The following is a 14,894-nucleotide window of genomic DNA, read 5'->3' on the forward strand; positions in this document are numbered from 1 at the left end:
ATGGTTTGGGAGCTCAACATGATCTATGGAGCTCAGCTTTGCTTAGGAATCTACTAGTGCTCGGCTTGGTCTTGGTTTCTATTAGTGTTAAGTTGTCTGTGAGCCAACTTTTGGCATTTAGTTTATGTATGAGTATTTAATTTAGTGTTGTAGCCGACTTGTGGCTCGACCTATATTTAATGTAAGGGATTTAATTTAGTTTGTAATGAGTTGGGCTGACTTGTGGCTTAGTTGGGTATAAGTAAAGGGTTTTGTGGAGTCTTTAGGGAGAAGTTATCATTCTAGCTTTGAGAAAGGGATGAAGTGTAGATGCAAATTTTGAAGAGCTAAGGCTGCGGCTTGGAAAACTAGAGGATTGCTTATTGGACTTGAGGGTACAAGTGTGGATTCTTCTTAGTGTTCTTATCCAATTGTGGATCTGGACTAGTTGGAATTGAGTTTGTAAGTGGATCTTGTTGGATCTTGCAAAACTAATTTTGTAATTGTTGTTTATATTTGGCCCTAACCTAAAAGGCCTTATAGCCGAGCATATTGCATGTAATAAGTTATATCTATGAATAAAGCATTGTGATTTGGTATCAGATCTTGCATTATTGTTGTTTTTTTGTTGCATTTTTGTTGTGTGGTTGTTTACTAGTGGTTTGAACATCTCCTTTGAGGATTCTCCTGCCTTGCACTATGTCAAGTGGTATCAGAACAAGGTTGTTCCTGAGTGTGTAGACAAATCACCAAAGTTGAGGCAGTTTGCACCAGGATTTGCAGAGAAGTTTGATCTTGTGGTTGATTGATCTTCTAGATTGGTGGATCTGTTACTTAGGGTTTGCTAAAATTTTGGAAGATGCCTCCAAGAAGATTGGACCCTAGGGAAATCGATGATCTTAGTGATGTTATGGAAGAAAGGATCTTAGAGAAGATAAGAGTAGAGTTTAGATTTGAGATTGCATTGACAAAGAGTGACATGATCGCTGAAATTGTAAGTGCTTTAGGTGGTGTACCTAGGCATGTGGGTACTGAAGGTAGTTATGAGGAAGTTGATGAAGACTTTGAAGTTGCTGGATCTAGCGGTGAGGACTAAACTGATCGTGTGGAGAGACCTATTGGAACTAGGGCTGGTCAATTTGCTAGACTTGGATCTCAATTGAAACTGAAGCATAAAATGGAGGTTTCTAATTTTTCAGGTACTTTGACTCCTGAAGACCTAATTGATTGGATTGGTGAGTTAGAAGACTACTTTGAGCTTGAGGATATTGAGGATCCACTCAAAGTGAGGTTGGCACAAACTAAGTTGAAAGGACATGCTGCTCTTTGGTGGAAGGAATTGCAAGGAGATAGAGAAGAGGAATGTGAAATGAAAATCTCTAGATGGAGATTGATGGTGACTAAGTTGAAGGCTAAGTTCATTCTAGCTGATTATGAACTTGAGTTGTGTAAGACATTGCAAAATCTAAAACAGAAAGATATGACTATGAAGGATTATATCGAGGAGTTCTACAAGTTGACTATTTAGTCTAGTCATAGGGAATTGTCGAAGGAAAAGGTAGCTTGGTACATTAATGGCTTGAGATTCAATATTCAGGATGAGGTTGGTATGTTTAATATTTCTTTAGTTAAGGATGCTTATCAGTTTTCCCTGAAGGTAGAGGATAAGTTGAAAAGGAAAAGTCAAGGTAATGCTAGAGGGAAGGAGAAGAAGGATAACGTGACACAAGCTAAACCAAATGTTGAAGATGAACCAAAACCTATTGATCAGAAAAGGCGAACAGGTGGAGGTGGCTTTAGAGGTAATTGTTTTAGATGTGGGAAATGACATAGATCTTTTGAATGTCTGATTGGTAGGACAATTGTTGTTGTGAGTGAGGTTGTAGTTCAAGATAGTTAGCCTGAGCAAGGATAAAGTTTACTGGCTTGGTGAGTACTAGTTGGTGAGAGGAATTGGATTCTTGTTAGAGGACTAGTTTGTTTAGGACTTGTTGTAAGTTTGGTGGTAAAGTCTGTAAGATGATTGTGGATGGTGGTAGTACTAATAACCTTGTTGCTAAGGAGATGGTTTAGAAACTTGGTTTAAAGAGAGTAAGACATCCTTATCCTTATAGGATTGGTTGGCTATAAGGTGAACATGCTTTGGAAGTGAGGGAGCAATGCCTTATTGATTTCTAGATTGGGTAGTATAAGGATCAAGTGTTATCTGATATTGTGGACATGAACAGTTGTCATGTGTTGCTTGGTTGACCTTGGCAGTATGATTGTAGGGTTGTGCATGACTGTGTCAAGAATGTATTTACTGTTGAGAAAGGTAGCAGGAAGTTTTCCCGGATTTCTTTGCAGAATGAAGAACTCAGTAGGAGGAACCTGAGTATTGGTAGGCAAGTTGAGTTGGCAGATTCTGAGAAGGTTGGAGATCAGTGTGGAAACTAGACCTGTAGCACACGTAAGATGGATGTGAAGAAGCAGAAGAAGAACAAAGGAAAGAGTGTACAAGTTGAAGACTTGGAGGTTATGTATATGAAGAACCAATTTTGGATTTATGTGTTGAATCCTAGAAGATGTTCTTCTAGCTACTGAGAACATCTTTTCGAACCTGGGGTGTTTGATGCAGGAGCATCTTGGGTTTGCTTGCAATCTTGCATGTTTGGAGGGATTTTGGTTAAGTGTTGTGGAGCTTGGCAAATATTGGTGTTTGACATCTAGTCTGAGAGCTCGGCATGGTCTAGGAACTCGGCGTGGTTTGGAAGCTCAGCATGGTCTCAGAGCTCGACATGGTCTATGAAGCTCAACTTTGCTTAGGAATCTACTGGTGCTCGGCTTGGTTTTGGTTTCTATTGGTGCCAAGTTGTCTGTGAGCCAACTTTTGGCATTTAATTTATGTATGAGTATTTAATTTAGTGTTGTAGCCGACTTGTGGCTCAACCTATATTTAATGTAGGGATTTAATTTAGTTTGTAATGAGCAGGGCCGACTTGTGGCTTAGTTGGGTATAAGTAAGGGGTTTTGTGGAGTCTTTAGGGAGAAGTTATCATTCTAGCTTTGAGAAGGGGATGGAGTGTAGATGCAAATTTTGAAGAGCTAGGGCTGTAGCTTGGGAAACCAGATGATTGCTTGGTGGACTTGAAGGTACTAGTGTGGATTCTTCTTGGTGTTCTTATCTAGGTGTGGATCTGGACTAGCTGGAATCGAGTTTGTAAGTGGATCTTGTTGGATCTTGCAGAACTGATTTTGTAATTGCTACTTGTATTTGGCCCTAACCCGTAAGACAGTCGGGCATATTGCATGCAATCAGTTATATCTATGAATAAAGCATTGTGATTTGGTATCAGATCTTGTATTATTGTTGTTTTGTTGTTGTATTTCGGTTGTGTGGTTGTTTGCTCGGGGTTTGGACATCTCCTTTGGGGGTTCTCCTGCCTACGTCATTCTCCTTCTTGTATACTAAATGGACTATAAGAGCATCATAACACATCTAAAGGGGGAGGGAGGGGAGAACAAAGTTGTGAAGAAACTATTTATATTGAAAGTGACATCTCAATGTATTTTGGTTACTTACTATCTTATATGACTCTTGATTAGAGAGACTTACATATTTCTAATGTTGAAAGATTTTGAAACAAAACCATTTGGTTTCTTGGTTAGTCAATCACCACTATTGGTTGAATCATTAACTAGAGTTCTAGTTCTAGTGTTCTTGTTGGTTTATGAACCATGACTATTGTCTATCCATCTTCCTTTTTTAGAGAAATATTTCTCTGTCTTAGGCCAAGGAGTAGGCTTATTACAAAGGGTAACCAAGTGATAATCTTTGATCTTGTCATCAAAAGATTCACACTTGAAACAAGTGTTTAGTAGATTAAGTTTAAGAGCATGTTGGATATGATGCATTGGCCAATTTGAATACCGATAGTTTCATTTAAGTCGTCTTCTTATACAAACTTACGATTTGAGTTTGGAAATTCTAGTATAGCAAAAGTGAACCTAGAAAACTCGAGAAAGATTAAAGTAGACCTAGAAAACTTGAGAAAGATCGTTCATTGAAGACAACAAGAATCTCGATTCCAAAATTGAAATATTAAAAGAGATGCAAACTAGAAGATGACTTCCACATAACATCCCCTACATAGAAGGCAAAAAACAAAACCCTGAATAAAGTTTTGAACAGCATCAAAACGACCCCATATAGAATCCGAGCCCTCTCAACTTGATCTCCTAACATACTAAAAATTTGACCGCCTTACAACAAAATTCAGTTCTTGAATTCCTCCCATTCACCACAAGCCTCCGAGCCTTGATTAGGAAAGAGAGAGGTCGCCCTAAACTCTTCCCGAACACGAGGACTTGGTGATTGATACCCGATTAAGAAGAGTACGAAACAAATTGTAAACCGTTTATTTTGTCCTTGCTTCGGAATGGAACGGTCGCAGCTAAAAGGAGAGAGGCGGTGGCAGGACGAAGAAGATGAAGATGAAGATGATGGAGGAGTTAATCCAGGGTACGCAATCCGTAGGCCTTACATTTGGGAAGGAAAGTCAACTAACACGGCCTCTTTGCGTGCACTTTCACCAACTATGGTACAATGTATACGAACCCAATCTTGGGGATTAATAGCAGATCAGGAAACAATGGATTGCGTAGTCGTTGTTATGGTGCAGCTGTATCAGAGATGCCCATTACGCTACGCCATTAGCCCCAAAAACAAATGAGAAGAGCCTAAAAAATTCACGGGGCCCAGCACAAAATACAGTGTGTTTGCAGAGTGAGCTCGCAATTGCGTTGACAATGGTGTCCTGCCACGTCAATTGGGTAGGTGGGAGACAAGGCTGACGCCACATTAGAGTCTGGTTGTTGGGATCGATTGAGCAGAGTATATAAGTAGAAAGATGTTCAGTTCTGGTTTGTCGCAGGGTTGACTTGGACAGCTTCTCAGCGGCAGAGGGTTCAGAGAAATGAGGGTTCTAAAAGTAGGGATCGATCCCCAATGTGGGAGGTCATGTGGAGGACCAGGGGCTTATTGTGGGGTCGCTGATATTCGGACGGCCCAGATCCTGGTGGGCGTGCGAGAGGAAGTGGGGGGACCGTCCGTCCGCACTGTTTTATCTTGTGTGTCTGCCATTTAAAGGATTCATGTTTGGTGGGGATGGCAGACTTGGGAGTGAGGAAGAGGGTGGGTGATTGCGGATTATGATGTTTTTGGCCATTGAGGTCAACACAATCTCTTTAAATAACTCGAATGCTCATCTCCCACCATTGATTATATTAGTGCCCTTTCGTAATCATCTTAAAACCTATAATTTAATCCTGCACTAGTATTGAATTAGTTCAATCCTACAAAGGCCTTGTCAGAGCATTAAGATTGGGGTTTTCCATCTGTAATGCAGTAGAGGGGAATAATATGCTCGAGGATTGAAATTGTTGTGGTGCGCGGTTATGGTCTCCCGGCTTATAATTGGATGAGATTGATTTTTGGGAAAGTTGAGGCAATGATAGCAGCAGATGCTTTTGCACGTTGAACCTTTTGGAAGTGAGTTGGGAATCAGGGCCATCAGCCCAGATTCTACTTCATCGTCATCATCATTATCCTGTGAAGCCACAGAAATAAATGCTCCCGCTCTTCCACGGATCTTTTGTGCTTGCACAGTTAATGCAGGGGAGGGAGGTCTGGCGAATTCAGGGAGTGGGTATATGCGGGTATGCCATGTTTTTGCTCTATCTTCCTTCAATTATTATTATTCAATTCCGGTAGTTAATGTCATTAAAATGATGGTTGCCCATTTGGAAGCTCATCAAAACGTTGTGTAGAGATGTATGTCCGTCTTGTTGCAGTCTACAATTTGTCTCTGTAGCTTTTAGCATAAAATATGTTGGTGGTTGTGTCCTCTAGTTGGAAACTTAGAGCTTCCAATCCTAAGGCGCTTCTTTGGTCTGTATGGTGGTGCGCTTTGTTGTCCCTTTCTTGTCAAGAACAGGGCAATATCAAGAGTGGCTTGCAAAGGGACATGGAAGCCTTGATGAATTTAAGCAACCACATGGTGGTATCATCTGAATTGAATTGGAAGCCAAACATTAATTGCTGTGCTTGGGAGGGTGTGGGTTGTAAAGATGACAGAGTGACAAGATTATGGTTGCCAGGGAGAGGACTCAAGGGGTCTCTCACAAGCTCATTGGGTTCTCTGGACAAGCTCAAGGAGTTAAATTTTTCATGTAATATGTTAGGCGGTGTTATCCCGGATGAGCTATTCTCTCTGCAAACTCTTCAAGTGCTGGATCTGAGCTTCAACAATCTTTCAGGCCCGTTACCAGCTCCAAAAGGGGGCTTAGGCTTAATCCAATCTTTCAACGTTTCCAGCAATTTCTTAAAAAACAAGCTTCCCGAATTCGGCCGTCTTCCATATCTGACTGCTTTCAATGTCAGTAATAATTCTCTTAGCGGCCCCATTCCAATTGAAATCTGCAACAATTCAAATTCAATCAGGATCCTTGATTTCTCCCTTAATGGGTTTGAGGGACAGGTTGATAAGGGGCTTGGCGAGTGTACAGCGATTGAGGAATTGTATTTGGGTTTCAATAACCTCATTGGATTTCTTCCAGATGATTTATATACCATGATATCTCTGCGAAAGCTTTCTGCTCCCTCCAACAGGTTTGCGGGAAACATAATTAGTAAAATTGGGTACCTAACGAATCTTACTGTTTTGTCCCTCAATTGCAACAACTTCACAGGAAATCTTCCCAAGGAGTTTGGAAGGCTTGAGAATCTGGAGCAGCTTATCCTCAACAGTAACCGTTTCGATGGTTTGCTGCCACTTTCTTTATCAAGCTGTAGGAAACTGCAAGTCCTGAACCTGCGAAATAATTCTTTGCAGGGAGATATCACCCTAAATTTTACTTGCTTCCCTGAATTGATTTCTCTGGATTTGTCTAGTAACAAGTTTTCTGGTCAGGTTCCACCTACCTTATCAAGCTGCACAAAGATGAAGTCGTTAAGCCTGGCTAAAAACAAGCTCCAAGGTCAAATCCCCATTAGCATGTCATCTCTTGTCTCTCTCCATATTTTCTCCATCTCAAACAATACCTTGACAAATATTACAAGAGCCCTACAAGTCTTTCAGGATTTGAAGAACCTCAGCACTTTGGTTCTGACTAAAAACTTCATTGGAGAGTCCATTCCACAAGATGTGAAAGGTTTTAAACAGCTTCAGATTCTTGCACTCGGGAATTGTGCTCTTTCAGGACAGATTCCCACTTGGTTGCAGAACTGTTCAAATTTACAGGTGTTAGACCTTTCGTGGAATAGACTGAATGGAAACATTCCTCCCTGGATTGGTAACTTCCAGTATCTCTTTTACCTTGACATTGCAAACAACTCTCTCTCCGGAGAAATTCCTACAGAACTTACAAATTTGAGTAGTCTAATATCCCCACAAAACACCACTCATCTTGATGAGTCTTCCTTTGATTTCCCGCTCTTTGTTAAGCATTATCAAAATGCATCAGGACTGCAGTACAATTACTTGTCCAACTTCCCCCCCTCCTTGTACTTGAGCAATAACAAGTTGAGTGGAGCTATATTGCCAGAGTTAGGGAACTTAAAACTGCTCCACATTTTTGAACTGAAGAGTAACAATTTGACAGGGACTATTCCAGATCAGCTCTCGAGTATGACGAACCTGGAAGCCTTAGACCTTTCAGATAATAGTCTAACTGGAAGAATACCCACAAGTCTTCAGGAGCTTACATTTTTGGCAAGATTCAACGTGGCCAACAATCATTTGGAAGGCGTAATTCCTTCAGGACGCCAGTTCACTACTTTCCCCAAATCTAGTTTTGAAGGCAACCTTGGTCTCTGTGGTCTGCCCTTGACTCCCTGTGGAAGTGCTGCTGGGAAACCAGTTTATGGAGTGTCCGCTTTAGACCGAGATGACAAGAGATTGAGCAGAAGCACTATCTTGGGCATAGCTGTAAGTGTTGGAGTTGGTATTGCTCTCCTACTCACTGCATTGCTCTGGAGTCTATCAAGAAGACAGATAGAAACCCAGACAGATGAAGGCGAAAGAGATTGCGACATATCTCATAGGATGTCTGATGTTTTAGCATCTTCCCTGGTGATTATGTTTCACAATCAAGACATCACCAACCTCACTGTTGCTGATCTTCTGAAAGCTACAAACAATTTTGATCAGGCCAACATCATTGGATGTGGAGGGTTTGGTTTAGTATATAAAGCCACCCTTGAAGATGGCACCAAAGTAGCAATCAAGAGGCTTTCAGGCGATTGTGGTCAGATGGAGCGTGAATTCAAGGCAGAAGTAGAAGCCTTGTCAAGAGCCCAACATAAGAATCTTGTATCCTTACAAGGGTATTGCAGATATGGGCACTACAGGCTGCTTATTTACTCTTACATGGAAAATGGGAGTTTGGATTATTGGCTTCATGAAAAGCAAGATGGAGGTTCTGTTCTGGATTGGCCCACTCGACTCAAGATAGCGCAAGGAGCAAGCAGGGGATTGGCCTATATGCATAGAATTTGTGAACCACACATTGTACATAGAGATATTAAGTCCAGTAACATTCTCTTAGATGATGAGTTTGAAGCTTATGTTGCAGACTTCGGTCTTTCAAGATTGATTTTGCCCTATGACACACATGTGACTACAGAGTTAGTGGGCACTTTGGGATATATTCCTCCCGAGTATGGACAAGCATGGGTAGCTACTCTCAGAGGTGATATGTATAGTTTTGGAGTTGTTATTTTGGAACTTCTCACTAAAAGGAGGCCAGTGGAAGTGTGTAAAGCTAAGAAGAGCACAGACTTGGTGTCATGGGTGCAGGAAATGAGATCTGAAGGGAAGCAAGAGGAGGTATTTGATCCCTTACTCCGAGATAAGGGCTTTGAGGATCAAATGTTGCAGGTTCTTGATGTTGCTTGCATGTGTACGAATCAAAACCCATTTAAACGACCAACCATTCAAGAAGTAGTTTCATGGCTTGAAAATGTCGGTGTGGATGTCCAACAGGTCAAGTAGTTCTAACTTATGTGCTCTTGCATATTATTACAAATGCTTACAATCCTTCAAAAGCTTGATTTTCCTTCAAGCACGTCTTCTTCCCAGTCTACTTGTGCATGAATGACAGGGACATTGTTAATATACAGATTTTTAAAAAGATTTTGTTCTTATTCCAGAGCCACACTTTATAATTTAGGTCAGAGGTCCATTGCATTCCCTCTCCCAGGGAAGGAAGAAGAACTTTAAACCTGCCCAACCCTGCTGAAAGGTGGAAATCCATGAAAAGCCAAAACATGAATACAGTGATACAGATGAGGCCTAAAGTATATTCTTACCGTTGATTGTGTAAGTACAAAACTAAGATGGCACTACCCTGATATAGTGATTGACATGAAGCTTAACCCACATTGCATCGTAATTTTTCAAGCCCAAACGTCAAATAAATTAACCATAGTTAGAAATTTATACATTTTAATCTAATTGCGAAATTCTTTGGGCCTCTCTGAGCACTAGGCCTGAATTTGTTGCTGCAATTTATCACTTTTACTCAATTATGAGACCATTTAGGCCTAATGGACCTATGGACCTGAATTTCTAATTAAAATTTCTCAGTTTCAGCAAATACAACATTATTGCTCTACATGTTACTCAAAAGCAAAGCTTTCCTCTGTGTGCCATTACTTACTAGTTCCTGCCGTAAGGCAAGTCGGTCTTCATAGACTCTTTGCAGGCTAGTACGTGCTTTTTCCTGGTTAATGTGAACGTGTAAGCTAAATATAAAAATATGCAATTTTTTTAATATGTTTCTACTAATCAGAGTTTAGGATATCCAAAGAGACATTCTATGTGCAAAACTATTTGATGATACTATTCTTGAGTGCATATAAAATATTGATAATATCATTATGTCGAGCACAAATAGTAATATCATTAGGAAAATCTGTCAAAATTTTGTGTCAATAAGAAGAAAATGCATGAACTAGAAAACAATATATTTTATTAAATTTAATAAATCATAAAACTCAATAACAAGACTGAAAAAAATAGTTGGTCAAAATGTACACTCAAATAACAAGGGACCTTTTAAATTTTTTTACAACTATTTCAATTCCTTTCTTCTAATTGTTACATCCAGTGAAATAAGTAAGAATGATAACTAAAATCTCTAGATGTGGAACTTTAGAATGCAAATAATGCAACAAATTAAAAAATAGTCATTTCATTTATTTATCCCTGCAACTATCCAATTAAATTTTTTGAAATACAAATGTACACTTGTAGAGTTACCATGTGACCACACATCTCAATATTTACCCCATTTTAGAGAATGAATTGTCATTATATGGGAAGGATGAGCCTAAAACTTGATTAAAATCACAAATTCTTCATATAAGCTACAACTTTAAGCAATGAGTGATATTTATAACTAAAATTTTTTAGCTCTAAAACTCTATAAAATTATCATGTTTTCTAAACACAAAATTGAGGAAAAAAATGTTCAATTTATACACTCAAAAAAGAAGACTCCAATTTAAGGACATTATTTTGAAATTCAGCATCTTAAATGCAACTCAACTTTCTTATCTACAAAATATATGGAATGATTAAACAAACATTAGTGCATGCAATAATTGGTAAATCATAGCAAAATTATGTAAATGCCATAACCCAAAATTCTCAAAGAAAATTTAAAAATTGTTTAGGACGACATCAAACAATTTGATCCATTCAATAATATCATAATGCATTAGAAACTATTCTTCACATATTAATCATTCAAAACACAATATACAAAATTTGAAAGGTCTCAATTAAATCCAAATACCCTTGCTAGTAAAGTTAAACATAAGGACATCTTGGTGTGCAAAGTAAATCAAATTTATTTTATAGAAAGATGGACACTATGAATTGAACCATCATTAAAAAGCCTCACCCATATGCGAGAGGCATCAATCATCCTTAGTTACATAATTGGTAAATTTATGTTGCATTCAATGACAATGTATTATGCTCACTACAACTTGATTTACTTAGATCTTTATCTCAATTTTTTGCCCCTTCTCTTCAATCACCTCATGCTTCTTCTTCCACTACTAGTAAAACATAACTTGCATACATTGGTAAGATCAGACCTTTAATGATACCTATTCCTAAACAACACAATTTCTTGTGCTTAAATCATATTGTAAACTAAATGAGCCACAAACAAAATAAAGAAAACTTCAAAATTAAAATTTGAGAAGTGCAAATAAAATCTTACCTTAGTCATCTTTTTGATAATCTAAGTTGCAAACTATGCCTCAAAGCTTTGTATGCTCAGTCCCATAAACCATTTTGGTTTTTCGTGGACATTAATAATTTTATCTTATCTTATCTTCATTACACCATAGTCCTTTTGTTGTTGGCAAAAAACCACAAACAAGAGTGCTAAAGAGAAAATGCAATGATAGAAGATTCTAAAAAATATGTTTTTCCACAAATAAATAGGAATAGGAATCAAGACAACTTGCCAAAGTAAGGAGGAAAATTTTTAGAGTCATTTTCATAGCCGAAAAATTAAAACTCGGACCAAACAATAATGATTATTAGGGAACAAAAGGATATTTCCGAGAGCAAAGCTCCTACACATAGCCTATCAGCTTAGTAAATTAAAAAATAATTTAAACTTGTAGTTGCATGCTTTTGTACATGTACTGATGAGCCAATAGGAGATTTGATTTTCTATGGAGTAAATTTTGTTTTTATAATGCACAAAGTTGATAATATACATAAGAAATATGAAACAAAAACTAATAACATTAATACAAATTATAAGTTAAAAAAATATAGTATTAGTTTAACTAAATGAACTAAATTTATCTTCAAATGCTAAAAGAGTCCACTGAAGTCTAAAAATTATAAAATTTTAGCTAGTCCATTCACCTAGAGCTTTTAGTGGCTTTTTTATGTAGGAACTTTTAGTAGTTTTAAAAAAGATTTTAATGTTTCGTAATTTTTTTATAAAGTTGATTTTTATTAATATCCTTAAATAGTACTTCCAATCTCGAATGTTAGTCGGTAGTTCATCATATCTTAGTTTTAGGAAGCTTCATGAAAAAAATCATCTTTTTTTGAGTTGTTTCTTAAAAAATACCAAAAATGGCAACAAAACTTTTATGAAAAAATTGTCGAAAATGGTAATTTTGGATTTATATTTAAATTTGTAATTTCTCACATTGTAGGAGGAGAGAAGTTGGAATAATAGTAAGGAAGAATTGTGGATTTCAAAATATTTTAGTATTTGTTCTTCTCTTATGTTTTTGTTAATTGTCTGTATAATTTTGACTACATCATTTGGTATCAGAGTTCATAAGGTTTCTGAAAAGGAGATTTTTGTAGTTTTGTGGTTATGAGTTTATGTTTATGCAGGTTGAGAAGAGGAACCAGTTTCCAAAAGTCAAGGTAGAGAAGAGAAAAGACCGAGTTGAGGTAAAGTCAAAGCAAAAGCAAGGTTAATGGATTTGTTTGAAGAGATAGATTTATTGAAGAAGTATTTCCAGAAGAAGAAAGGAGAAAAGAGAAAGAGAGGAAGAAGAAGGAGGAAGAGATGAGGTGATTAGAGTTGAAAGAAATATTAAGAGAAATATGTAACAAAGTTTGGAACTATTGGGAAAGCTACTAGAGCTAGAAATGCAAAAATGGTACCTACCAATTAAGAAGAAGATCACATGGCCTATTCAGAAGAAGAAAAAATAGAGGAAGAGCAAAAAAATGTAGTAGCAAGTATACCTATGACTGTTTTGACGTCAATAATTGAAGAAGATAAGCTGAACATAGTTCCTGAAGAGTCCTGTTGTCATTTTCAATTACCTGAATATGATGTTTTGACTAAGCAAGTGGAAATGCATGTGACATTAAGGTTTCTAATGAATATTTTTCATATTTATTTGTTAATGATGTATATGTGATCTTGCAAGGATATTGTGGGAATATTTATGGTAATGGTGAATATGTTGATATATTATATGTTGAAGACATAAGTGGTGATGGTATAGAAGTATATGCAAAAGAAACATAATTTTGGATTCTAAAGGTTGAGAGGATGTTGAATAGAATATGGGTTAAGAGAAACAAGAAGAAGAGGGATCTAATGACACTTGCAAAGATGAAGGAAAAAATGCTAAAAAGTTGGAAGACCTGGAAGGAGTAAACTTGAAATCAGGAAGCCTTGAATTTCTTTTTTCTCAGTCAATAAAATTAGTATTTGGTATAATGGAAGGATAAGATCCAGAGAAGTACATATTCTGAAACAACTTGCAAGAGTTGTGTTCTTTCAACCAAAGAAGAATGCTGCAAGAGCTTTTAGTGGATTTTGTGATGCATGAGCTTTTAGTAGTTTTTAAAAGATTTTAATGTTTCTTAGTTTTTATAAAGTTGTCTTTTATTAATAACCTCAAAATATTACTTCCAATTTAGAATGTTGGTAGTTCATCTTATCTCAATTTAAGGAAGCTTCATGAAAAAAATCTTTTTCGAGCTATTTTTAAAAATGATCAAAAATGGCAAAAAAATTCTTATGAAAAAATTGTCAAAAATCGTAATTTCAGATTTATATTTAAATTTATAATTTCTTGCATTGTAGGAGGAGAGAAGTTGGAATAATAATAAAGAAGAATTGTGGATTCCAAAATGTTTTAGTATTAATTTGTTCTTCTCTCATGTTTTTGCTAATTGTTTGTAGAATTTTGGCTGCATCAAGACCACATGGAAACTTTTGAGTGTTACTTAGTTCACTCGACCATGATTTGGTAGCACACAATTTAGTGGGAAGGGAAGTGGGGATACATGCATCCATACTCAAAATGTTGAAATGACTGGAGTTTTGGTCTAGTCAATCTTCACCAAGCCACCTCTAATGACTCAATTGTTTCCATCCCATAGGCTTTCAAATATTCTCATCACTTTCCTATCATGACATGCTATATCCAAAATTTTGTTGTTTTAAAACACTCTTATAGGTCAATGAAAAATATGTACAATACTATGTATTATTAGTGTTTGTTGTAGACTATATACTATTATAATCACTTTTGTTAACTCATTATTAATTTTTTAAATTTCAACAAATAACAATTAAGAATTTTTCTTTTGGAAGATTTGTAATGATTTTTGTATTGCACACATGTTGAAATTTTTGTTGATGTTGATTGGTTGATATGTTTGAAGTCTTATTAGGCAGATTTCTAGGAAACACTCAGCTCTTTGAGCCAATTTTTTTGAGGATGAACTCATAAGTTAGTATAAACACAAAGTGCTTATAATCTTTAATTTTTATAGTTTCTAAGTGCAAAATTTATATCTCAAATACAATATCTCTTACAATACTATATATAAATTATATATCATATTAAATAGAAAAGTGATATAAATATAATTTATATAGATAAAATATAAGATATATATGTTGGTTAATGTTTAACTTAATTTTTATTAAATCTAATTTTAAAATAAAATTTAACTTATTAGAATTAAAATTTGTAAAATAAAAATCACTTATAAAAAATATAAAAATATCATAACGTTTAATATATTACCTATAATATATGAGTTTTAAAATAGAATAAATTATATTAAATTAAAAATTGATAATTTATTTAAAAATATTGGTTTTCCATGTATCATTTTTTTTGGATCGGTAACAAAGAAATTTTTCATTAATTCTAAAAGTTCCACTACATGTAAAAAGTTACTCTGACCCATAACAACAAGCCACACAACACCTTCTCTTATGAGGATCTCGCCATTAAAGCTAGGTCCAAAAAGAGGGAAGATATATTCAGGTTAGACCTCGGTTGAAGCTTAGTGTTAAGAAATTCTTCCCTAAAGATCTGCACAATTGTTGCCCAGAAATTGATATCATCG

General features: G+C 36.4%; 1 protein-coding gene and 1 long non-coding RNA gene across 3 annotated transcripts; both read left to right on the forward strand.

Moving 5' to 3' along the window:
* The first annotated feature begins 5,481 nt into the window (after positions 1-5,481).
* Positions 5,482-13,815, forward strand: LOC149572928 (uncharacterized). Of its 2 annotated transcripts, none has more exons than XR_016359994.1 (2): positions 5,482-5,676; positions 13,714-13,815. It is a non-coding gene; the product is annotated as an uncharacterized LOC149572928 (long non-coding RNA). The 2 variants fall into 2 exon arrangements; XR_016359993.1 differs by lacking the exon at positions 13,714-13,815 and adding an exon at positions 12,402-12,933.
* LOC149572929 (phytosulfokine receptor 1-like) lies at positions 5,847-9,168 on the forward strand. The gene has a single exon (XM_089814044.1). It carries the CDS (start codon positions 5,847-5,849, stop codon positions 9,009-9,011), a length of 3,165 nt encoding a protein of 1,054 aa, XP_089670170.1. The 3' UTR covers positions 9,012-9,168.
* Positions 13,816-14,894: the final 1,079 nt, after the last annotated feature.

The sequence above is a fragment of the Cupressus sempervirens genome, chromosome 2 (genome assembly GCF_028749045.1).
Source record: "Cupressus sempervirens isolate cs-2001-9-10 chromosome 2, ASM2874904v1, whole genome shotgun sequence".
Taxonomy (NCBI): domain Eukaryota; kingdom Viridiplantae; phylum Streptophyta; class Pinopsida; order Cupressales; family Cupressaceae; genus Cupressus; species Cupressus sempervirens.